A 27,285-nucleotide genomic window follows, 5' to 3' on the forward strand; every position below is an offset into this window, starting at 1 on the left:
GGTCTCAGTTGCGGCACTCGGGATCTTTAGTTGTGTCCTGCGGACTTTTCTTAGTGGCGGCATGTGGACCCTTAGTTGCAGCATGCATGCGGGATCTAGTTCCCCGACCAGGGATCGAACCCGGGTCCCCTGTGTTGGGAGTGCGGAGTCTTACCCACTGGACCACCAGGGAAGTCCCGGTGCCCAGGCCTCCATTTAAAGCCCTCGTGCCCACCGTTCACGGTCCCTGCTCTCCATGACGGCTGTGGGCGGAGGCTCTCTGCCCCCATCAACCCTGCTGTTTAAAGCCTGCGTTCCTTGCACTTCCTCCATCACATTTATAAGTTCAGCATTATTACCTCACCCATCGCTCCTACTAAAACGCTTTAAAGTTCTTTCAGTGAGTTCCTATGAGGTTCCTTGTGTGTCTTTAGTGGTCCCTGGAGCTCATCATCTCATGGGGCCTTTCTCAGGTTACCCTGATGTTAGCCTTTGTGTCGAAATACTTGTTAACTGCACCCTCACCCCCCCAGACTCACTGGATACATGCATTTTCTCCCGTAGGATTTTTTATTTGGCGAGAAGGGACAGGAGTGTCAGGCAGGGAGTAAGAACCCCCGCTCCCCGTTACTTTATGACCACACCAGGGGGAGAAAGAGGGGGTGTGTGCATCATCGTGTGTGTACCTGTGCACGCGAGCATGAGGGGCAACGCCTTGTGGCATGTGTTAGGAAACGGGATTTTATTCTGTGACCAACAGCAAGACACTGAAGAAACTGAAGCAGGAGCACAGTGTGACCGGATTTGTGTTTTAGCTGCAAGAAGAGGGGGAGAAGTGAGGCTGGGAGACCTAGTGGGAAGGAGGCAACGGCAGCGATGGGAAGAAGAGAATCTGCTTGAAATACGCTCTTTAGAGAAAGGTGACAACATGCGGTGGGCGGGCTCGAAACTAAGACAACACTGTGGGGCTTCCCTGGTGGCGCAGCGGTTGAGCGTCCGCCTGCCGATGCAGGGGACACGGGTTCGTGCCCCGGTCCGGGAAGATCCCACATGCCGCGGAGCGGCTGGGCCCGTGAGCCATGGCCACTGAGCCTGCGCGTCCGGAGCCTGTGCTCCGCAGCAAGAGAGGCCACAACAGTGAGGGGCCTGCGTACCGCAAAAAAAAAAAAAAAAAAAAAACAAACAAAAACCAACACTATCACGATCCAGCAATTCCACGTCTGGGTGTCCTCCCCAATGCACGGAAAGCAGAGACTTGAGGAGAACAGCACTACTGACCACAGACCCCAGGGTCCATCAACAGATGAATGGATAACAAGCCGTCATCTGTCCATACAATGGAGTAAGAGTCCACCTTAGAATGGAAGGACATTCTGACACAGGCTACAACACGGATGAATCTTGAAAACATTATGCTACGTGAAAGAAACCAGTCACAGAAACTTGGGAGGACAGTCTAGTGACTGAATATTTGAGAGTCAAATACTCAGGCAGAGAGAAGGATGGATAGGAAAACCCTGGCAGAGAGTTTTGAGAGACAAGGAGGCAGCCCAAGGTGGAACCCAGAGAAAAACCTACATTTCAGGTAGTTTCTCATGAAAAATCTCACTTTCCTAGTTTTCATGTGGATGAAAGAAAACGTCCCATTTCATTGATATCAATCACGTATCGCTGCATTTATGAAAGATAATTCCTGGGTCTTCTCTTTTACCTGATTTTGATGGCACCCACTTTTCTGTAGGTGATGTGGTAAACCGGAAACCACAGGGGATTATTTCCGGAACGTCGTTTTCAGTAAGTGTGGTGTGCTGAGTCAAAGCCCCACGGTGTAGAGGCCCAACTGGTTTGCAAGCAACAAATTTTATTTCTCATGTTTTTGTTCCTCTGTTTTTCTAATGAAGAATTCAGAGCGAAAAAAATCATGTTTTTAACTTCTTCAAAGTGAAATGCAAGTACTGACCTATACAGTATCCCAGAGAGAAAAACTTTATAAACAACTTTAAGAGAGGTTAAGGCTAAGGTTCCTAAGTGGGTACTTTCTCCTAAATATATCAACAAACTAGCAAAAACACCACCTGGCCACCTCATTAGGGGTCAGCGTAAGGAAAAGGTAGAGGTTTGGAATTGGCCGTCTTTCAGAAAGGCCTCATGAGAAATAGAACCTGAGAACATCCGAGCTGGGGAGGACCTCAGGGACCACCCATTTCCACCCACCTCAGGCCCCGGGTTGCAACGTCACCAAAGACAGAGATGGAATCAGAACTCGGGTCCTCCTGACACAAAGCACAGACCTTGCGAGTTCAACACATCACCCCTTCCAAAGGCTCCACCATAAACGTCACTCTCACCCCCGAAATGTCTTCTCTTAAAGCTGAATTTTAGGGCTTCCCTGGTGGCACAGTGGTTAAGAGTCCGCCTGCCGATGCAGGGGACACGGGTTCGTGCCCTGGTCTGGGAAGATCCCGCATGCTGCAGAGCGGCTGGGCCCGTGAGCCATGGCGCTCAGCCTGCGCGTCCGGAGCCTGTGCTCCGCAGGGGGAGAGGCCACAACAGTGAGAGGCCCGCCTACCGCAAAAAAAAAAAAAAAAGCTGAATTTTAGCAAAACAACAATTCAGTGGTGGCTAAAAGCGCAACTCCAACTGGGCCAGGCCAGGCACTGGAAGACCTCAGTTGACAAGTGGTGCCATGACAGTCACACGGGCAGTCTTTCGGATGCAATAATCCGGGTGTGAGGACAGTGGAAGGACCACCTTAAGACTGATGACAGATTATTGCTTTACCCTCAAAAAAAGCAAATACAGTCCAAAGGCTGTCGCGACACGCTTCAGGCATGCGTCCCGCAGGAAGCTCGGGATGCGACTCTGCCCGGCTACTGACCCGAGACAATCCTACTTTTACCGAGTATCTTCCACCCTCTCACCACCAACTCTGGGCACTGCTGCCCATCCAGGGCCCCTGCACTGCTCCTGGGATGCTTGCTGGGTTACCCCCGAACCAGGGAGCTAAGCTCTCAAACACTATCACGTATGGTAGTTCTGGCTGTGAAGAAAGAGAACAGCTGACCTGCTCAGTCTAGGGTGGTGCCAAAAAGGGGACATGGTGACTGGGCCTCGTCGGGAATATAAACATTTCTGATATTCCTGTTTGCTTTCTGGGACCAAGACTAAGTACATAAACAGAGAACAGTGACAGCTTTCCACGTGGAGACGGTAGCTCAGAAAAATCCCTTGGATTTTCTAAGAGACGAACGATAATTCCGTGACCCTGTATCAGCAGCCAATCAACGATCACGCACGGGGGTTTGGGGGCCAGCGCTTCTCAATCCGGCTGCTCGGCGGACTCGCCGGGCCCCAGACCAGGAGAACCTTTGCGGTGGGAGGTGGTGCGAACCCCACACACGCGCTGGAGGGGCACGGGGACTTGCTGAAGCCCCGTCCTGCTGACTGTGGCTGCTGCCTGGCTGCCACCTGTGACCGAGAGGCCGTGAGCGGGGAGAAGGGCGGCCAGGGCAAGATGAGGGCAAGATGCCAGACGCCAAGGCTGCCCGTCGACAGACGCGCTCCCGTACGGACCTTTGCCCTGAATCAGGTCCACACTGGAGTCTAGCCTCAGACCCAAGAACAAACTGTCCAATTACACTTCTCGTTCATTGAAATCAGTGATGATCTATCCTCCCCCGGCATCACCCAGGGAAACTCAGCGTGATCCAAGGAGCCCGGGGCTCATAAGTCCTAAGTGCTCGCTGTGTCCAGCAGACTTCCAACTGCAGCCACGCCTCAGAGCGCCCGCGACCCGGGCGGCGCCCACAGCGCGCAATGGGCCCCTGTGGGCTGACCTGAGTATTTATCCTCACAGCCACGCTGCGATTCTTAAATATCACACACAACCGAATACACAGACATTTAATCTCAACAGGCATGTTTTTCACCTGGAAACTTAAGGTGCTTGGTTGGGGAGCTGTGAACAAACTGAGGCACTAAGGCTGAGAAAACTGTGGGGCTAGAGATCAGCGGACGTGCTTGTTCCTCCACCTGGAAGGTCGGAGCAGCAAGAATCACAGACGTCTAAGGAGCCGGAGGTCAATAGCGAGTGACCAGGGACGAGACATCACGACACCCCCCTCCGCGCTCCGGGGCTCTGCAGCGTGTGAAAGGCCGGACGGCCCACGCGCGCGACCCTGCAAAGGAGGCCCGGAGGGCGCGGGGCGCCCAGGTCTCGGGAGGAGGGGCCGCGCTGGACCCCTCCCTGCAGTGGCCCTGCGGCCCAGCCCGGCTCTCGGACGGAAAGGACTCAGGATGAGCCGCCGCTGTGCCAGCAGACGCCGGTCGAGCAGCAGCCTCGCCGGCCCGGCGCGCAGCGGTACGTGAACGGCCCGCGGTCCTCTGCACACGAGAGCCAGGAGGGGGGCTGTGGCGCCGAGCAGAGGCCCTGGGGACCCCCTGCTCCCCAGGGGGCGGCGGCCTCTTCCCCGCAGTCCCTGGGGCTCGTTCTGGACCCTCACCCCTTGCTGCCCCGACTACCCGATGAAGACTGTTCTCCTAGACGGGGCCGCAGGTCACTGCCCGATGCCCTGGACTTGACGGCGCACAGGAGGCTCTGGCAGAGGCTTGTCCAGGAGCCCAGGGAGGATCCTCCCTCCCCCATCTGCCACCCAAGTCCCAGCACTGTCGGGAACAGACCACCTCAAGAGCTTCCCTGCACTACAGGAAAAACAAAAATTCGGAGAAGGAGGAGAACAGTGCACAGGGCTCCGAGCCCCAATCTATGAACTGACTGTTAGTTCACAACAGGCTCTACTCAACGAAGAGACACCTTCTCAGCACGTAGAGGGTTCGTGAGGGGTGACGTCTCAGGTGCCGGAAAGTCACAGAACGTCAGAGAGAAAAGGCTCCGGGGACAGAATGGTAGTTAAGCCAAAAGAGAAGCACAAACCCAACCTCTGTAGGACGTTTTCAGGACAAAGGCAAGTGTGATAAGCACACGGTTCTTGCTGCTTGGCTGGCCTGCAACTGCGAACACCAGGAAGCAGAGAACACACCACAGGAAGGGCACATGTGAAAAGAAATCTTTCAGAACAAACGTTATTTGCAGCTTAAGTTCACCGGGGCTCCTCTGCATATAATAGAGAACTTGAAAAAAAACGTCGTACTTCATTTTCAACTCAGACTCAAGGACTTAACTACATTATGCAACTCTGGGAACACCCAGGCGATGGGCCAACGGGGAGCCCAGCACAAGCCGCTATCTGAACTCAGAACCTGGTACCACAGCCGGGCAGGTCCAAGGCTGCTGGCACTCAGGGGCAGCTTCCCCAGAAATGCAAGCAGATGCCTCAGCTTCGGGACAAAATCGGGAAATTCCCTGCCTTTCTCTTTGGATCCCGAGGCCCCGAGGGATCCGGAACATGGTCGGGCCGGTAATTCCCGAGGGGGCTAGTCACCGGCTGTTTCCTGTGCAGCTTCACTTAGCTCAACACCATGACTAACCCCTCAGCAGCCAGAGGATGGTCTGCAGGACGCGTCAGGACGAACGTAAAGCGGGCGCAGCTGACCAACGGAGGGAGGAACTGGAATGTTCCAAAATTAAAAGAACTGGAGTATGCAGAGTATAGCGGAGTTCTCTCAGGAAGGGTAAACCAACCGCAGACCCCCAGATCTGCAAGAATCGGCCATCTGCCAGCATGGCAGAAAAACGAAGACCGACCTCACGCGGTGGGAAGCATATAAACTCTACCCACTGTGCATTTTTCTAGAAGCTACAGCTCAGTGATTCTGAAAAGGTCTTAAAGGCTCAAATTAGCTCCTCAGGAAGATGAGAGATTAAACCAGCACTGTCCAACAGACACAGGGCAAGCTGCGTATGTAATTCAGAATTTTCTAGTAGCCATCCTTTAAGGAGTAAATAGAAACAGGTGAAATTAATTTTAATCATACATTTTATTTAACCCACCCTATAAAGTATGTTATAGTACCAGTCTGCAATGATTATAAAATAATTACACACTTTTTTCATGGTAAGTCTTACAATCCAGTGTGTGTTTTGCACCTGCAGACCAGCTCAGTTCAGACAGGTCCCGTTTCAAGCCACATCAGTCCAGCAGCAACCATGTTGGACATTCAGGATAAACAGACTCTCATACTCCCGCGAGGAGCTCGTTACTGACCCATCCAGACACACGTGGAAAAGCGGCCTTGCTACAGTTGCCTGCCTCTAAAGGAGTCCCCGGTGCCAAAGGCCGTTTTGTTCAAATACCCTGTCATTTCAGTTGAAAAGCATTTTTTTCCAAAGCCACCTCTCTTGTCACAGCTGCAGACCCCTGACACTGAGCCCTGCCTGACTCGGCCAGCCTCCCCACCGGGGGGTCCAGCTGCGTGCCCTCTCCAGGCAGGGAACCTGGGGAGTCTGGGATGCCCCGAGACACTTTACCAAGCTATAAAGACAAACTCTCAGGACCTGCATGCTTGACTGTCTAGCACCGAACACTAACAAAATACAGAATCCACAATGTGAAAACCTGATCAGGAAGGCGCTGAGTCGGGTCCCACCTCCCCTACCTGTTTCCAACGCCCCCTGGAGGAGGCCAGTGTCCGCTCTGTGTCCTCCGTTTGTGAATGGCGCCGCCCCCCCGCCCACAACAGCCCCCTTGTGCTTCGCTAACCCGCTCTCTTAGTACGCGGCCTGGGGAAATGAGCCGATGCTTCATGATTTCTGAGTGACGGGTGAAATCCTCATTCCATCTCAGCTGGATTAAGAAGGCCCGGAGACCCAGGGATGACGGACCGGGGCACGAGTGACCAGGAGGGATTGTACCTATCATGGGGCTGCAGGACGTGGGGACAGAAGCACCGGTGTCATTTCCAGTAGGACCGCCACTGCCATCCACGCCCGCGAACGCCTACCTTTGTGGTTGAAGATGCCCTCCATTTCCATGCTGCTTCTGGAGTGGGCGATGCACAGGGAGCCGCAGGGGACCAGGCCTTCCGCCGCGGGGGACCGGTCGGTGGTCCGCACCAGACACCAGTCAGGCTTGTCATGGGGCCGCTCCAAGACTTCCACGGTCTGGCCACGGCGGATGGTCAGCTCGGTGCTGTTACAGGCCGTGAAGTCGTGGATCACCACTGTCAGCTCACAGCCGCCGGACAGCTGGGAAGGGAGGGGACAGGTCAGAGAGCCCAAGCCACCGGCCCTCAGCAGGCGAGGCTGGCGCCTGGGCCGGGAGCTCAGTTCCCATTCCACAACTGGGTCAAAGCACCCCACTCCACAGCTGGGTCACGGCACCCCACTCCACAGCTGGGTCACGGCACCCCACTCCACAGCTGGGTCACGGCACCCCACTCCACAGCTGGGTCACAGCACCAGGCACCAGCCGAATGAGGGCTCTCCCGTTTCCCTGTCCCTTAATTTACGTCCCTTTCGAAACACTCGAATATTTACTTTTTCACATTCTAATGTATAATAATGATTTTGTGTGTGTTACACTGTCAGAATCTGATGGTTTTCCATGAGAGTGTCCAACTACTTTTGTGCCTCAGACATATGTCCCTTCTCAAAGAGTGCCACATACCGGTGACCCTTGAACAAGGTCGGGGATTAGGGGCGCCGACCCCCCTGCACGGTCAAGAATCTGCGTCTAACTTTCGACTCCCCCCAGACATAACGGCTGGTAGCCTACCGTCGACCAGAAGCCTTACCCATGACATGAACCGTGGACTAACACGTATTTTTGTATGTCCTATGTTTACGCACTGTATTCTGACAATAAAGTATCCTAGAAAAAAATGTTATTAAGAAAATCAGGAGGAAGGGAAAATACATTTACAGCACATATATGTACTTATTGAAAAACAACGCGCGTATGAGTGGACCAGGGCACTGCGTTTGTTTAAAGGTCAGCTGCACTCATTTTTAAACTTAGGGCAGACTAGGAAGAACTCTGCTTGTAGGCCTTTGGGGGGATTGTTGCAAATTACGGTGATAACATCAGATGGAGGTCGGTTCCAGCCTGGCGGGAGCGGTGCGGCCGGGGCAGCGCCTGTGCCCCCCGGATCGGGAGGAGAGCCGCAGAGCAGGGAGCGCAGCATCCGGAAGCACGGGCGGAGCGCGCCCTTCTCTCTCCAAAACCCTTCGAGAGCCCTCGCCAGCCCCCAGGATACTCCCTAGCGCAAGCTTCTACCCCTCCCCGCCACCCACCCCAGCTCCGCCCGGGCTCCCTCCCCACCCCGGGCCCCCTCCCCACCCCAGCTCTCAACACGTCCCTGCACATGCTGCATGGACACCGGCTGACCCCTCATGTGCCACATGGCCTCTGGCCTGAAGGCCTTTCCCTCCTTCCCTCTCCTCTCCTCTCAGCTCACTCCCATTTTCTGTCCCAACTCTTCTAAGTCTTGGGCCCTTTGAAGCACACCCAGGAACTCTGTAAAGAGCATCAACTCCATGATCTCTGCTGGGAAAACAGGTGCAGGGCCTTCTCACGACCGCTTGCTGTCTGCCTTCCCTTTGACTGAACACTCCTTGGGGACAGCTCACGGGTATGCTCATTATCGCCCCTCTGCAGGAGAATCTTGTGACCGGCTCCCCGTCTTTGGCCCACCCACTCCGGCCCTCCAATCCGGGCAGCCCCAGGCTCAGGCTGCACACCGTAGCCTCCGTGCTGGGCACTTCCGAGCAGGCATCCAGGTCTGCTGCTTCCCCATCCCTTCAAAGCAGTGAGTCCGGGACGTGACTCATTACTTGCCCTCACATCTGGTTCTCTTCCAGCGTTGCCTTTTGGGTAACGGTATCACAGTCAACCGCACTCCTTTGCACCCCTGAAACGCGGTCGATCGGATTCTAGAATGTTTCTGACTTCCCCCTTCCTCAGCACGCCCACACCAATCACTCCATGTGGATTTCTGCACTGGTCTCCTGAGTGCCCTGCCCGATCCAGGCTTTCCTTCCAAAGCACCTGAACACTGCTGCCAGAGGTCCCTTCTTAAAATGTTCACACATGCCATCCTCCTATTCAAGAACCTCAGGCACACACTCCTTAGTAGAAGACGCCAAGTTCCCGTCCCCAGGTCCTAGCCCGCCTCCCCGGGCAGGCTCGGCTGCTTCTCCCGTGCTTCACAGCCCAGAGCGGCCATGTCCTCCTTCTGAGGTGGGTCCTGCATGCCCTGTGTCCATGAGTCCTTCTGCTTGGAGCCCGCACCTCCCCAGCTGGTCTCATCTCAGCCCCCGTCAAATCCCTCTGAGAAGCTGCTCCTGTGTCTACCGTCCTTAGCACTCTGTCCGTAAACAAATTACGTCTCAAGTCTGACACGAGCCAGGCTTTGGGTTGTGTGTGTGTGTGTGTGTGTGTGTGTGTGTGTGTGTGTCTGTCCTCGGCACCAGAAAGCAGGTTTGTGTCACTCTTCTGCAACCTTTCCACGCCCAGTGTGTGAGCCCCCAGGTGCCAAGGGCCGGCACACAGCCTGTAAGAGGAAGCTAGCAGCAGGCTTCTCCCAAAGCTGCCTCGGGAGGTGCTTTGTACCCAGCAAGTGGTCACACATTTGCTGACGTGAAAAAGGTAAGATAGGTTTGTGTAAAAATGAGCTGTCTAAAAACCAAAGCAAAACATGGGCTCTTCCTCTGTGACTTCGGGAGTGAACTCTGCCTGTGTGTTTCCTGTCCCCCCTTTGGGCATCAGCACGGAGACCACAGAAGAAGAGAAGACGGTCGCTGGGCTGAGCTGCGATGTGCAGGAGGAAGGGGAAACATCCTGTTCCAGAGAGGCCGCCCAGCCCCACCCCCGGCAGAGAACTGACTCGTACCCGGGCTCGCAGCCCTGCAGTGTCCTCGGCTGCCTGCCGGCCCTCTGTCATGCTCCATGCTCTCCACTGCCCTCCTGTCTTTCCAGAGAAAGTTCAGATATTTAGAATACAAAACACATGTCCACTTGACAACCACAGAAAGCAAAACAAAACAAAACTCTTCCAAAATAAAGCATAAATATCGACAAAAGGAGTTGTCTTTGCTGGGCCACAAAGGACATTATCCCCAAGTGACTAACCCCCTTCTAAATTTTACAAACTTCTCTTTGGAAAAACTACGCTGAATCTCACACATTTCTCTGTGAACACTCGAAGATGCTAATGTTAAAAGGTCAACAGCAGAGGCCCAGCCCGGAGAAGAATTTTCCTCGTAAAACCCCACGTTATGGAAGTGGTTAATCCCTGTAACGAAAAGGAGGAATGTTTCCCATCCCAGGGCAAACGTGACCCGTGAACAAGCCCCGTGGGGAGCCCGGCCTGCCGAGGCCCCTCAGGCCTGCACTCCCTACGGAGCCTTCCCTCGGCCCGAGCCGCCCGTCTGCTGGGCCCGCTCGTGCACGCGGTCCCCGCGTGTCACCACCCCCGGCCCTGGGAAGCTCCACTTCAGACGTGCTCCCTCATCACCAGCCTGTGCTGGTCTCCTTCTCGCGTTGCAGGAACTCTGCAGACTGCTCAAAGCCACGTGGTGTGTTCTGTGGGTGGGGGAAGGGTGGGAAGGGAGAAAGCGGCTGCCAAGAGGAATGAAGCTAGACTTTCTTTCTGGCGCTGAGTTTTCAGCCCCTCACAGAGTAATCAGAACTATTGGAAACATCTGTGCACTTGACAGAGCCTGAGAAATGAAAATCAAGCCTGCTCTGACAGAGACTCGCATCCTGAGTCAAAATTCTTTTCCAAAGCCTTTAGAGAGTTAGTAACAAAATCTAGGACCAGAAGAATGTCTTCAAACAGTGCTAGAATTATCATTAAAAAACCATATCTTCTTGGATCTACCCCTAAGAATAAACTGACTTTTCCCATAGGAATCTCCTGCACAAATCTATAGGAGGAGGATTAAATGGGCGTTTTCTAGTCCAGAGAGGAGACAACCCATGGATTTCTGCCTCAATGTTCGCATCTGAGTATTTTAAACTTATTCCAAAGCTTGTCTTTAAGACCAGGCTTGTTAATTAAAAAGACTTTTTTTTTCTGTATAAAAGACTTAAAATAACTATTTTGGAGTATCAGTGCAAGTCATTACAGCCTTTTATGTAGAACTGATCTCCTAATTAGAAAAAGTTTGGGTTATCCTTACTTATTGTCAGGGACATTTCTACCCTTAGTGACACAACTTCTTCACTATGTTGCAAGTGTTACCATTCCATTTATCTAGTTTAAAAATTCATTTTCCTTTCCAACCATATTTCGTGAAAGTTTTCACATTATCTTTTTCACATCTATATTTTTTATGGACTTGTATCACGGGCTCCTTACCCCAAGCACTTGGTTTAGGATTGCAATTTATGAAAATCTCAATTTCCATGACTCACATTAACTCTTGTGACATTCTCATCAGAAGATATTTTTTTCCCAATCTTTCTGCTTTTCACCTTAAAAAAATTAAATGTGGTGACTAAAAAGCATGACAGTAAAATGGCCTTAACTGGAGCAAGGACCATGGATAGTATAATGAAATGCCTCCTCCAAGACCAGCCATGAAAGGGCTGCCGGGGGAACTCCAGTGATGCCGATGCACGGACAATTAGCAGAACCAAACCAGGGTCCCTTTGCCTGAGTTCCCTCAATGATTGAAAATGAACAAGCTGCTGTGTTTCACCCAAAAGAATGAAATACTCACCGGGTCGCAGGCACGTGAACCTTCAAAAACCGTCACACAGAACAGACCTTTACTTTTTACATGTTCTGGAGAAACCACAGTATATTGTTTTGCTTTGCCTGAACCCACTTAAAGACAGTAACTGAAGCAGAGCCGTGGCTGGGCGCTTCTCACCCACCGCTCGGGCTCTGGCATCCCCTCCCTGGAGCTCTGCAATGAGGCACGTCTACTTTACAAGAACGTACAGTTCTTGAGAGACAACAGCAAACACCTGATTTGAATGACTGGCTCGCAGGTGAGTTCTGGGGCGGGTTCCGCCAGGGGAACAGGGGCTGTTTATGACTGGCACGCGGACGGTGTAGTCCTCCCTGTAAAGGGATCTGCTTCGAGAAGCTAAGATCAACTGCAGGTGGGTGTCTGGCCAACTTTCCGAGAGCGCTTCAAAAGGAGAGGGGGAAGCGGTCTACTAAAAGCCACCTTCCCCTGTGGAATAGAGTGCACCAACCCACAGTCACATCCTACAGCCCAGCACGGTGCCGGCACTAGAAACCGCACAAAAGGGCCTTGCGGTTTTGTGCAGGCTTCACACAGAGCAGACCACAGAGTGGTTTCTCGCTTAAAGGGGACTAGAAAGTACAGCTCCGTTAGTTACCAGCTCCGTGGTTACGAGAGAAAGGCCACCACCGCAGCCAGAACAATCCCCAAGGAAACGCATTACCCCAGCTTCTCCCTGGGCAACTTCGCGGAGGCCGTCCTAACCACGGGGCCACCAGGCCCCTTGCTTACCCCAAACCCAAGGCCAAGTTCACACGAGAGGCCGTCACAAAATCTGCTGCTGGGTTTCCAAGAGGACCACTGTGAATCTCTCACAGATTGGGGTGCAAAAAGAAATCTGTCAGAACTGAAAAATGGTTAAGATGGCAAAGATGTTATTTCTTACCACCCTTCCCCCAAGAAAAAGAAGAAAAGAACGAAACAAAAGGAAACAGAAAAAAAGGAAAAGAAAAAGAAAATCTGTGAGAAAAAACTTTTTCAAAAGCAGCAGCTTACCCTACCCAACATTTTTACCCAGAAAAGAAATACTGAGAATAATATTCAGGGAAGTTAATCCTTCCCTCTTTGCTTATGTGACCACACGCTGGTTTTGACACGCAAATATCCCTGGGAAGCCTTCCTTGACTGTGATACACATGAGGTGCAACGGAAAGTTAGATGCCAAGAAGCTAAATTTAAAAGATATATTTGAGGGCTTCCCTGGTGGCGCAGTGGTTGACAGTCCGCTTGCCGATGCAGGGGTCACGGGTTCGTGACCCGGTCCGGGAAGATCCCACATGCCGCAGAGCGGCTGGGCCCGTGAGCCATGGCCGCTAAGCCCGCGCGTCCGGAGCCTGTGCTCCGCGGCGGGAGAGGCCACAACAGTGAGAGGCCCATGTACCGCAAAAAAAAAAAAAGCCAGGCAGATCAGAGAGAGGGCAGCGCCCAGGTACCAGGCCTCCGGGCTGGGATCTTCCTGGACCGGGGCACGAACCCATGTCCCCTGCATCGGCAGGCGGACTTCCAACCACTGCGCCACCAGGGAAGCCCCAAACACACATTTTTAATGCTCACAGCCCTAGAGGGGGGAGCCGTACTGTCCCCTGTTACAGATGAGGAAACAGGCACAGAGAGGCTGCTGAGAAGCAGAGCCCAGAGGCCCGGCTGGGGAGCACCTGCTTGCTCTTAACCACCTGCTGTTGGACGCTCAATACTTTGCTTACTCGACTCTGCTACCCTCTGGGCGGTGTCGGGACCCTTAACTGACGTCCCGGGATTAAAACTATGTGCTGTCCCCAGAAAGGCTTCTGAACGAAGCGACTCAACTTCGTGCCCACGCGGGCAAACCTACACGAGGCTCTGGGACACCCTGGCGAGGGCAGCAGGCAGGGCAGCGCCTCGAGTCAAGGCTCCCTCCTGCTTCTGGCGGCTGCAGGCAGAGGGGATAGTGTGAGCTTAGGCGGGTGGCACACAGGGCCAGGCATGTGAGGAACGGGGCTGAACGCAAGCATGAGGCACTTCCTAAGCGGGCTGAACGCAGGCTTCCTTTCTCCAAAACTTGAATCCAGCCTCATCTTAAAACGTATTGGCTTTCATTACTTTATATACTACCTCAGCGCTGCAATTTATGTAAATCCATCCACGTTCCTACGGTGCAGGCTGTCACTTCACAGAGGTTTATTGACTTTTTAAACTACATAAATTTCATATCACCGGCACAGTGCTATATATACTTCATGAAAAGTAACTGAAACCATTTATTTTTTTTAAATGTGTGAATTCATATGCTCACATCACAAGCTTAGGGGCAATTCGTGCCAAGCATTGGTCTCAACTGAATTTCTCGTTCATTACGAATAAGCACGGCACGGCTTCAGACCTAAAGAAGGCTCACACCTGGGCCCCTGCTGCCTTGGGCCGCTTTTCCACAGCCTGCCCTGTCTGGCCTTGGTTATTTTTTTCATCCTGACCTCAAGATGGTTTGTTCTATAGTAGCAGCCTATATTTGATTCGCATATTTTCTATTTTCCTTATAATATAAATTTTTGTTATATGAAGCAAACCACAGACTAATAATGCATACAGAAGGAAAACATATTAAAAATGCTTCTTTAATTCGCCAAAATATTTAGATCCTCCTCAGCTCTAGTGTGAAATAACAGGGTCTAGACCCTGCCAGGTAATTAGATCCACATTCCGTTTCTGGCTTCCGCTCTCTATTCTGGGTGGCCCAGCGAGGGTCACCTGGCCTCCCTTGTCCCCACAGTGACCTGGAGGCATCCCCCTCCCAACATCAGGGAGACAAGCTCAGGACAAATGAGACAAGAATCTGGCAAGCATTTGATTTCTTTGGAACTCAAATTATATTTTCATGCGATCGCTTTATCAGCACAAGCACCATTAATTCTAAGAATCAGTGCTACACTTACATCTGGAACAAAGAGATGGCAGATTTTAAAACCGACGTTTTCGAAGAAGGAAAGGTGCTCGGGGGGCCTGTGGTCTGTATCTGCTAACAGTGTCCCTGGAGAGAGGGTGTCTCCAGGCCCCTCCTTCTAAAACACTGTGCCTCATCTGAGAGTTACTACAGCACTGGGCAGACAACTTTTCCTCAAGAGTCCTCCAAGAGGCCAAGCCGAAAACATCCCCCCACCCAGTTTCTGAAATGGAACCAAACTCCATGATAACAACTAACTCATAACAGACATCGTAAATTAAGTCAAACAGGCAGAATATGGTGAAGTCATTTCCCTTGCCAGATCTATCTGCCCATGTCATCAGAGGCTATTTAAACTTGAAATATGTAGGGTGGAAAGAACCTTGGGACATATGAAAAGTTACTGCCATCAGCGATAACAGGGCTTTCTGGTTAAGCCTAGTTCAGAGTAACAGTGCATTTTACAAACTGACTCCATAAAGGATGCAGTTTCTTAAATGTATTCTCCTGAATCACCTACTGACCCTGAAATGTTCTACCAGAGAAGTACATAAAAGGAGATGGCGGGCTTCCCTGGTGGCGCAGTGGTTGAGAGTCCGCCTGCCGATGCAGGGGACGTGGGTTCGTGCCCCGGTCCAGGAAGATCCCACATGCCGCAGAGCGGCTGGGCCCGTGAGCCATGGCCGCTGAGCCTGCGCGTCCGGAGTCTGTGCTCCGCAACGGGAGAGGCCGCGACAGTGAGAGGCCCGCGTACCGCAAAAAAAAAAAAAAAAGGAGATGGCTACAAGAAAACCTCCCCAAAGCAGAGAACAGACGTGTATAGGCATATGTGTGGTCGCAAACATGGGCCTTCTTTTGTATAAGGCCTCATGGGTATGGCCCCTCTAAACTCCACATTCTGACTTATCCACATTAAGTCTCACACGCTGCTTATTTTCCTCCCAAATACAGAACACAAGAACGGAAGAAGACAACCCGTTGCCGTTCTACGGTCTTAGGAAGACATTTCATCCTCTTTGTGTTCTTCCTATTAAGGACCTATGGCCTCAATGAGGGGTATTAAATACATGCCACATCCACGTAAGAAAACAGTTCTGGCCTGTCACTACGCGAGATGGTTAAGGGTCATGAGAACATCAGGTAGGCTGAGAGCGGCTGAGTGGGGGGCTGCTATCACAGCTTCACCCGGGAGCACAGGCAAGGCGGCACCTGCAGAAGGGGCCCTGGCGGGATTTCTGAGCTACGGAATGAAGTTCGGTGGTGAGGTGTGAGACGACGTAAACAGAAGCTGGTGAGTTACCTTCACAGGTAAAAATATTTAAGAGGCCGTTCTTTAATAATTCTAATACCCCAGTGGATCCCCAGTGTAAAATGATTAGTTTCCGCAAACCTATACTGTTGCTAGTGATGTATCCCTTCTCTCTCACTGGGTACACAATGTGTTGTCTTAAAAGCAACAGCTCCTAGGATAATGCCTTATTTTTCTATAGGAGTTGTACAGACTCAAGTCCAAGTTCACATAAGCCTACTTTGCTATAATAGATTCGAAGTACAACTAGTTGCCTCTTCCTAACTCCAGGGCAGAGCCTTATCTCTGGGGCCAACACCCTGTGAATCCCGGTTGGCGCCCCGCAGCTGCCAGCCCCCAGTGTCAGGGGACAGGGAGCCCGGGGGCACTGGCACACGGTTCTCTGTGGGCCAGAGGCACAACCTGGCACCAGGCAGCTCCATCTCAGAGCCGGGGGCTGGAGAGCCAGGAGCCCCTTCCCAGATGCAGGGGGCGTTTCCAGACTCCCACCACCACCCATTTATACATAAGCCACCCAAGAAGCAAAGCTACCCTTTCTTCTTGGGCCAACAACTAGAAAAATCTTAACACTCCTTCCAAAAGACAGAACTTTTTATATTTATTTTTCTCTGGCAATTTCACTCAAATCACCTGTTTTTAAAATAAACTTTTAAACTCAGGTAAACCCAGACCAGATCCATGAGAGGACGTCTGGTAAGACTGCGAGTTTGGGGCTTGGTGGACCTCCAGCTGGGGCGGCGACGCTCAGCCTCCGCGAGTCTGTGAATTGGTCCCCTCGGCAGGAGCCACGATTACTTTGGACTTTTCCTTCAGGTGGAAGTCTTGTGTAACTATTCAGATAACCCAGTCACCTCAATCACTACTTTTTAAAAGAAAATAATTGGGATTACTCTAATGAAATGTTTCCAAGTTCAAACTTTATTTTCTTCACTGAATGACTATGGGGTGGGGGGGCTCGGGGAAAGAGGCTATTAGGGACCAAATGACTGAACATGTCGTTTATCTTATTCCTCATTATTACCACTGGAGAGAAATATTTGCTGAACGTAATACACTGGGCTCCGAACAAAATCAAACGAGACGCTGTTTTTGTTCTCCAGTCCTGTTACTCTACGCATTGTAAGTTCTAGGACTTATTATTTAGTGAAGTCAAAAAGAGGTGGAGAAAGAGCTAATGACTCAAATTAGAAGGATTCTGAAAATGAAATCAGTGCAGGAAACCAATATTTTTAAACCTACTTACTTCTGTCCTGGAAACAACATTCAACACCATGAATTCTGCAAAAGCAAGTGAGAAAAGACCGAAGCCTGGGACTCAGACTTGCCACCTGAAGCAAACCCTGACACTGGGCTCTCTCCTCTGACAGTGGCCATCTCCAAACGACGGGAGGTCAGGACAGCGAGTGGGCTGTGGAGACATCGTGCGAAGGCAGACTCCTCCAGCCCCACAGGGACGAAGGTCTCTCGTGGGAAAGTCCAGCCCTTCTCAGGGACTGAGAAACCCAGAAATTCTGAACCAACGGCAAGTTCAATGAAACCCCTACTTGCTGTCAAAAACTTGTTTTAAGAACTTGGTCTTGGGCTTCCCTGGTGGTGCAGTGGTTGAGAGTCCGCCTGCCGATGCAGGGGACGCGGGTTCGTGCCCCGGTCTGGGAAGATCCCACATGCCGTGGAGCGGCTGGGCCCGTGAGCCATGGCCGCTGAGCCTGCGTGTCTGGAGCCTGTGCTCCGCAACGGGAGAGGCCACAACAGTGAGAGGCCAGCGTACCGCAAAAAAAAAAAAAAAAAAAAAAAAGAACTTGGTCTAGCCTTCTAGAAAAAGAACAGAATAGGTGCGTATTTCAGTAGGAACTGAGGACTCTGGGGACATCAATGCCTCCACTGGCTTTTACAGGGGACTCTGGTCACCTGTGCATCACGTAAGCCCAGGGTTCCAACTTCTCCCATCAGTTTATTTTGTAGGTTAGTTGATTCTATCAAGACAGAATCACAGGACACTCTAGGCCACTGCTGCAGAAGGTAAACCTACAGACTTCTTTGCTGCAAATCAGATTCTCCTTCCCGGTGGGCAGAGCACGGGCGCCTCAGGGCCCACCGACAGATGCCGCTGCCCCTGCTTCACTCGGAGCACCCCGCTTTTACATACCAGGGCTCTGTGTAAGATTTAATTTAAAATAATAGGGTCTTCTGCTTAATATAAAATAAAAAAGCTTAAACACACGGCCTTAGAACACTCGGATAGAAAACCATGTAACAGCACTGGGAAGGGCGAGTGATTTTTTCCTGAATCTTCAGGGTTCAAGCCTGCTAGCCCCGACGCTGCAAAGCTTTGCTCCTGGTACCACGTCCGGGCACCTCTTTTAACCCATGGCAGCTGTGTGAAATGCTAATGACAAACTGTCATTTGTCGACCGACCAGAGACTGGCCACATGCACCTCCCCAGAGAAAGGGCTAGTTCTGGCTCACCTTATCACTGTCCAGAGTGTTCTGAGACGTCCGGGATGCGATTGAAATCGTATCAGGTTGGCTGCTGCCATCTCCTTGGCTATCCAGATCCTCTCCATCCCTGGAGACACAGAGAAATTCCTGACAGTGCTGGATTTGATAGGGAGGGTGGGAGGGAGGGAGACGCAAGAGGGAAGAGATATGGGAACATATGTATATGTATAACTGATTCACTTTGTTATAAAGCAGAAACTAACACACCATTGTAAAGCAACTATACTCCAATAAAGATGTTAAAAAAAAAAAAAGAATGGTAAAGATGGGCTATCAGCAATTGGAGGAAGAACAGATTTGTTTAAAGAGGTGCAAATTGGTCTCTGATTACGGCTGCCACCACGGTATTAATGATGAGAGATGACGCTTCACGGAGAACAGGCTTCTTGCTGGGCCCTGGGCTGAGAGTCTAACATCTACCACTGCACTTAGTTCTCACAGTAATAAAATCCAGTTGATAGGGTCACCGCCATTTTAGAAATGAGAAGCAAAAACGTCTAGATGCTACATAACTTGTCCAAGGTCACATGCACGACTTACACATGAGCACAGATTAACACTTGGGGTGGAAAAGGAGAAGAATTAGGGATTTGCATATAGACTTTCATTTACTTGAAGCCGAAGGAGGCTGTTGTCTTGACAAAGGAATTTCATTGCTAAGAATGATGTTATATATAAATCGTATTCTTTAGAAAATTACTCCTCAATATTTCTCAAAAATATTTGAGAAAAATGATTTTTGAAAAACAGTATGTTAACATTGCCTTGTTCCTTTCCTTCAATAAAAGCAAACTTACAAAAAAAATCCCCAGGCACTGACCTCCTTCCCTTCTGTCTCGTCGCCGGAGCTGTTTTGGGGATGTGAATGGGCTCCTTCAGGGCGCCTTTCAGGTGAATGGTCCTTTCCTGGATCACTTCCCGGATGTGCTTGATCCAGTCCTGCTTGTTTTCTATACTGGAGGCCTTGACAAAGTGTTAGAATCAATCAGGATACAGAAGGGGCCTTTTCCAGAACCTGCACTAACCACACTCAGGTCCCTGCATTCCTGGAATTGCCCATTTAAAAAATAACTTTTCAGCAGAAAAGCAACCATCTCCTGGTGTTTAATTTCCCACCAAATAAATGACCCCAATTTTGAATATTCTGTCATCAAGACTGTTTTTATTCTATAGCGTTCATGTTATTCCAGATCTCTGAATAGTCTAGTAATCAATCATTCTCCAGCCCTAAGACCTGTTAAGCAGCCCTGGGTAAATATGAAAACACAACCACCCACAAAGCCAAGTGTCTTGAGGCCCTTTAGGCCGACAAGTGGCCAGTGGCCCGTGGAGCATCGGCAGGAACCTGAACCAGTGCCCCAGAGCTTGCCACCTCACCCCCTTGGACTCACGATCAACTGGTGCAGCTGCACCGCTTCCCCACCTGCATCCGCTCCCCATCCCCACTTGCACTCTATGGAGTTGGGGCCTCCCTAATCCTCCTGTTATAAATGAGGACCTGCAGTGTGGACACACTGGAAATGTGCCTAAGGCCACGCTGGCAGCAGGTGAAGAAGCCGGGATTCCTGGGGGGTGGACACCCCAGCCCATCCCCCCAATCTCTGCCTGTATCCACCTCCGGTTAGACCACTGGGATAAACCGGGGTAGCCTACTGCCAGTTACATATGGTGGATTTCCCTCAACTCCACTGCAACACTGGAGAAAGGTTCTCTGGAAATGACACATCGTAGATACTCAACAAGCATCGGTTGAATGAACACATATGGCATCACTTTTTCCAGATTTTTTTCTTTCACTGTGCCTCAAAGGAGGTGTGTTTTTTTTTTTTTTTTTCCTTTTTACATGTTCTGGGCCTTAGTAACGGTTTTTAATTTCCTTACGGAAAACATCAACCTCCTATGATATAAGCATAATTCCCTGTGAATGATTAAAACAATCATCAGTGGGATTATGGATGAGATCACGCAGGGAGGGGAACCCAGCCTTTTCTCGTGGTGGACCTTGTTTTTGAAAATACGAGGTCAAAGCCCATGCTGGGAAAGGAAATTAAAATTGAGAACTCTCTTTCTTAATAAAATGTTTTCACTGCAGGATGTGTCTTCAAAGTTAATGAGACGCAGTAACAGAGAAATAAGTGAAGGAGGAAAGGAGCCTCCTGTTCCTCTCCCCAGATCCGATGCCAGGAGAGCAGTAAAACCCGTGTCTCCTGGGGTAGGAGGCAGCGTGACTAGGGAACAGGGGAGTCTGTGCATGAAATAAGCATCTCGGGATGCACAGCTGTGAACAACACAGACCCACTGGAATTTAAACGCCTGATACAAGTGTCTGGGACGTTAAACAAAGGGAAGTATCTGAGAAAGGACATTTGGCAAAGTTTGGAGATCTGTAAGTACCATGTTCAGAAATAAAGAAAATTCTCGTAATTTAAGTAGAGCAAACTGACCATTACATTTATGGAGAGCAATTCTCCTAACCTTAAAGAAATTAAACAAGGAAAAAGGCACCAATTTTTCAGAGACAGTAAAAGAAAGGCAACCCAGCTAGAGGACGAAGCGAAGGCCCCACTTGGCTAAGAGAAGGGAATAACCTGTTTCATACTCTCAAGTAGTCTCAATCTGTTCAAGAAAGGATTTAGAAATAAAATTCTCCTTTCCAGACTATAAAAGTAAAAAAAGGTCACAATTTTGTTCTACAAGTACTAGGCCGTCACCGTCACTGTCATTACCACCATGACTGTCACCACCTCCACCTCCACCCCTGTCTATACCATCTACACCATTGCCATCTCTACCACCGTCTATACCCTCACCACCATCTATACCATAACCACCATCGCCACTGCTAAAATATCCACCACCTCCACCTCCATCTACGCCCTCACCACCTCCACCTCCACCTACACCCTCACCATCTCTACCACCACCTACACCCTCACCATCTCTACCACCACCTACGCCCTCACCATCTCTACCACCACCTACACCCTCACCATCTCTACCACCACCTACGCCCTCACCATCTCTACCACCACCTACGCCCTCACCATCTCTACCACCACCTACGCCCTCACCATCTCTACCACCACCTACACCCTCACCATCTCTACCACCACCTACGCCCTCACCACCTCCACCTCCATCTACAACCTCACCATCTCTACCACCACCTACGCCCTCACCATCTCTACCACCATCTACGCCCTCACCATCTCTACCACCACCTACGCCCTCACCATCTCTACCACCACCTACGCCCTCACCATCTCTACCACCACCTACGCCCTCACCATCTCTACCACCACCTACGCCCTCACCATCTCTACCACCACCTACGCCCTCACCATCTCTACCACCACCTACGCCCTCACCATCTCTACCACCACCTACGCCCTCACCATCTCTACCACCACCTACGCCCTCACCATCTCTACCACCACCTACGCCCTCACCATCTCTACCACCACCTACGCCCTCACCATCTCTACCACCACCTACGCCCTCACCATCTCTACCTACACCTACGCCCTCACCATCTCTACCACCACCTACGCCCTCACCATCTCTACCACCACCTACGCCCTCACCATCTCTACCACCACCTACGCCCTCACCATCTCTACCACCACCTACGCCCTCACCATCTCTACCACCACCTACGCCCTCACCATCTCTACCACCACCTACGCCCTCACCATCTCTACCACCATCTACGCCCTCACCATCTCTACCACCACCTACGCCCTCACCATCTCCACCTCCACCTACGCCCTCACCATCTCTACCACCACCTACACCCTCACCATCTCTACCACCACCTACGCCCTCACCATCTCTACCACCACCTACGCCCTCACCATCTCTACCACCACCTACGCCCTCACCATCTCTACCACCACCTACGCCCTCACCATCTCTACCACCACCTACGCCCTCACCATCTCTACCACCACCTACGCCCTCACCATCTCTACCTCCACCTACGCCCTCACCATCTATACCACCACCTACGCCCTCACCATCTCTACCACCACCTACGCCCTCACCATCTCTACCACCACCTACGCCCTCACCATCTATACCACCACCTACGCCCTCACCATCTCTACCACCACCTACGCCCTCACCATCTCTACCACCACCTACGCCCTCACCATCTCTACCACCACCTACGCCCTCACCATCTCTACCACCACCTACGCCCTCACCATCTCTACCTCCACCTACGCCCTCACCATCTATACCACCACCTACGCCCTCACCATCTCTACCACCACCTACGCCCTCACCATCTATACCACCACCTACGCCCTCACCATCTCTACCACCACCTACGCCCTCACCATCTCTACCACCACCTACGCCCTCACCATCTCTACCTCCACCTACGCCCTCACCATCTATACCACCACCTACGCCCTCACCATCTCTACCACCACCTACGCCCTCACCATCTCTACCACCACCTACGCCCTCACCATCTCCACCTCCACCTACGCCCTCACCATCTCTACCACCACCTACACCCTCACCATCTCTACCACCACCTACGCCCTCACCATCTCTACCACCACCTACGCCCTCACCATCTCTACCACCACCTACGCCCTCACCATCTCTACCACCACCTACGCCCTCACCATCTCTACCACCACCTACGCCCTCACCATCTCTACCACCACCTACGCCCTCACCATCTCTACCTCCACCTACGCCCTCACCATCTATACCACCACCTACGCCCTCACCATCTCTACCACCACCTACGCCCTCACCATCTCTACCACCATCTACGCCCTCACCATCTATACCACCACTTACGCCCTCACCATCTCCACCACCATCTACGCCCTCACCATCTCCACCACCACCTACGCCCTCACCATCTCCACCTCCACCTACGCCCTCACCATCTCCACCACCATCTACGCCCTCACCATCTCTACCACCACCTACGCCCTCACCATCTCTACCACCACCTACGCCCTCACCATCTCTACCACCACCTACGCCCTCACCATCTATACCACCACCTACGCCCTCACCATCTCTACCACCACCTACGCCCTCACCATCTCTACCACCACCTACGCCCTCACCATCTCTACCACCACCTACACCCACACCATCTCTACCACCACCTACGCCCTCACCATCTCTACCACCACCTACGCCCTCACCATCTCTACCACCACCTACGCCCTCACCATCTCCACCACCACCTACGCCCTCACCATCTCCACCACCACCTACGCCCTCACCATCTCCACCACCATCTACGCCCTCACCATCTCCACCACCACCTACGCCCTCACCATCTCCACCTCCATCTACGCCCTCACCATCTCCACCACCACCTACGCCCTCACCATCTCCACCACCACCTACGCCCTCACCATCTCCACCACCACCTACGCCCTCGCCATCTCTACCACCACCTACGCCCTCGCCATCTCTACCACCACCTACGCCCTCACCATCTCTACCACCACCTACGCCCTCACCATCTCTACCACCACCTACGCCCTCACCATCTCTACCACCACCTACGCCCTCACCATCTCTACCACCACCTACGCCCTCACCATCTCTACCTACACCTACGCCCTCACCATCTCTACCACCACCTACGCCCTCACCATCTCTACCACCACCTACGCCCTCACCATCTCTACCACCACCTACGCCCTCACCATCTCTACCACCACCTACGCCCTCACCATCTCTACCACCACCTACGCCCTCACCATCTATACCACCACCTACGCCCTCACCATCTCTACCACCACCTACGCCCTCACCATCTCTACCACCATCTACGCCCTCACCATCTCTACCACCACCTACGCCCTCACCATCTCCACCTCCACCTACGCCCTCACCATCTCTACCACCACCTACACCCTCACCATCTCTACCACCACCTACGCCCTCACCATCTCTACCACCACCTACGCCCTCACCATCTCTACCACCACCTACGCCCTCACCATCTCTACCACCACCTACGCCCTCACCATCTCTACCACCACCTACGCCCTCACCATCTCTACCACCACCTACGCCCTCACCATCTCTACCTCCACCTACGCCCTCACCATCTATACCACCACCTACGCCCTCACCATCTCTACCACCACCTACGCCCTCACCATCTCTACCACCATCTACGCCCTCACCATCTATACCACCACTTACGCCCTCACCATCTCCACCACCATCTACGCCCTCACCATCTCCACCACCACCTACGCCCTCACCATCTCCACCTCCACCTACGCCCTCACCATCTCCACCACCATCTACGCCCTCACCATCTCTACCACCACCTACGCCCTCACCATCTCTACCACCACCTACGCCCTCACCATCTCTACCACCACCTACGCCCTCACCATCTATACCACCACCTACGCCCTCACCATCTCTACCACCACCTACGCCCTCACCATCTCTACCACCACCTACGCCCTCACCATCTCTACCACCACCTACACCCACACCATCTCTACCACCACCTACGCCCTCACCATCTCTACCACCACCTACGCCCTCACCATCTCTACCACCACCTACGCCCTCACCATCTCCACCACCACCTACGCCCTCACCATCTCCACCACCACCTACGCCCTCACCATCTCCACCACCATCTACGCCCTCACCATCTCCACCACCACCTACGCCCTCACCATCTCCACCTCCATCTACGCCCTCACCATCTCCACCACCACCTACGCCCTCACCATCTCCACCACCACCTACGCCCTCACCATCTCCACCACCACCTACGCCCTCGCCATCTCTACCACCACCTACGCCCTCGCCATCTCTACCACCACCTACGCCCTCGCCATCTCTACCACCACCTACGCCCTCGCCATCTCCACCACCACCTACGCCCTCGCCATCTCCACCACCACCTACGCCCTCGCCATCTCCACCTCCACCTACGCCCTCGCCATCTCCACCTCCACCTACGCCCTCGCCATCTCCACCACCACCTACGCCCTCGCCATCTCCACCACCACCTACGCCCTCGCCATCTCCACCACCACCTACGCCCTCGCCATCTCCACCACCACCTACGCCCTCGCCATCTCCACCACCACCTACGCCCTCGCCATCTCCACCACCACCTACGCCCTCGCCATCTCCACCACCACCTACGCCCTCGCCATCTCCACCACCACCTACGCCCTCGCCATCTCCACCACCACCTACGCCCTCGCCATCTCCACCACCACCTACGCCCTCGCCATCTCCACCACCACCTACGCCCTCGCCATCTCCACCACCACCTACGCCCTCGCCATCTCCACCACCACCTACGCCCTCGCCATCTCCACCACCACCTACGCCCTCGCCATCTCCACCACCACCTACGCCCTCGCCATCTCCACCACCACCTACGCCCTCGCCATCTCCACCACCACCTACGCCCTCGCCATCTCCACCACCACCTACGCCCTCACCATCTCTACCACCACCTACGCCCTCACCATCTCTACCACCATCTACGCCCTCACCATCTCTACCACCACCTACGCCCTCACCATCTCTACCACCATCTACACCCTCACCTCCACCTCCATCTATGCCCTCACCATCTCTACCACCATCTACACCCTCACCATCTCTACCACCACCTACACCCTCACCACCTCCACCTCCATCTACGCCCTCACCATCTCTACCACCACATACACCCTCACCATCTCTACCACCACCTACACCCTCACCACCTCCACCTCCACCTACACCCTCACCATCTCTACCACCACCTACGCCCTCACCATCTCTACCACCACCTACGCCCTCACCATCTCTACCACCACCTACGCCCTCACCATCTCTACCACCACCTACACCCTCACCACCTCCACCTCCACCTACACCCTCACCATCTCTACCACCACCTACACCCTCACCACCTCCACCTCCATCTACGCCCTCACCATCTCTACCACCATCTACACCCTCACCACCATCTATACCACCATCTACACCCTCACCACCATCTATACCATAACCACTGCTAAAATATCCACCACCACCACCACCACCACCAAGCAGTCTCTGAAATTCATAAGGACGTCATTTCCTTTAGCCTCTCATTAGAAGTCAGAAAAATATTACCCTAAATTCCCTAGAAAACTTTCATTTGGTAAAGCCTGCAAGGAAATCTGATTCTTCAATTGCATCATGAGTATTTTATTATGTCCTAAATGAAAGTAGTCCATATCTGGCTAAAATATCTGGCACTATTTCTCAGATGTACCCTTTGGCATGTGTCACTGCAGCTCATCTGGATAAATACTCATAAGTTGGAAGTTTTAAGGTCTTGAGTATACTTTAAAACTTTATCCCTTAGAAAAGTTCAGCTATCTAATATCAAGCTATCAGTGCAATTTATACTTTATAGGGCTTTACGCCAGTACTAACGAGAATACACTGGGCTGGTAGTCATACATTCATTGCAAAACAATCCATCATTTCCATGTGAATAAAGACCTTAGGAACACAATGGCTTCCACAGTCAGCGGTCACTAAAGTACAGGCTCTACAAGAGCGCCGTACTGTTAAATAACTCACAGTTGCTGGAAATACCGTAGAGAGATTCAAAAGGAATGTAAGGGACAAAACTGCTGACATGCAAGTCCACACACCAGAGGCCCATTAAGCTTTTGGCTCGTCTCCCAATATTCTACAAATCTTCAGCTACATCTGAAGTCGCTTATGGTCTTTCCAGATAGCTCAGGAAGACAGTTCCATCTGCATTTTCTCAAACACAGGAGGAGGGAAGTCCACAAGACACCCTTAGAGCCCTCCAACTTTCCTAGGAGAGGTTAGTATACTCAAAACAGCGTTCCAATTAAATATTCAAAGATATATTCCTCCCTCAAAGACTACATACTCCAAAGCAC

The 27,285-nt window shown here is 52.1% G+C and overlaps 1 protein-coding gene across 3 annotated transcripts in view; it reads right to left on the reverse strand.

Annotated features, from left to right (window-relative positions):
- Window positions 1-27,285, reverse strand: part of TRIO (trio Rho guanine nucleotide exchange factor) — a gene marked incomplete at its 5' end in the record, with an annotated part of 386,080 nt that overhangs the window by 73,872 nt on the left and 284,923 nt on the right. For all 3 annotated transcript variants that reach the window (XM_082621961.1, XM_082621962.1, XM_082621960.1), the window contains 3 exons: window positions 6,880-7,123; window positions 18,329-18,428; window positions 19,182-19,324. In XM_082621961.1, coding sequence (XP_082478087.1) covers window positions 6,880-7,123; window positions 18,329-18,428; window positions 19,182-19,324 — 487 coding nt within the window. The remainder of the gene's footprint in view (window positions 1-6,879; window positions 7,124-18,328; window positions 18,429-19,181; window positions 19,325-27,285) is intronic.

Source organism: Mesoplodon mirus, assembly GCF_964341445.2.
Source record: "Mesoplodon mirus genome assembly, chromosome: 5".
Classification (NCBI taxonomy): Eukaryota; Metazoa; Chordata; class Mammalia; order Artiodactyla; family Ziphiidae; genus Mesoplodon; species Mesoplodon mirus.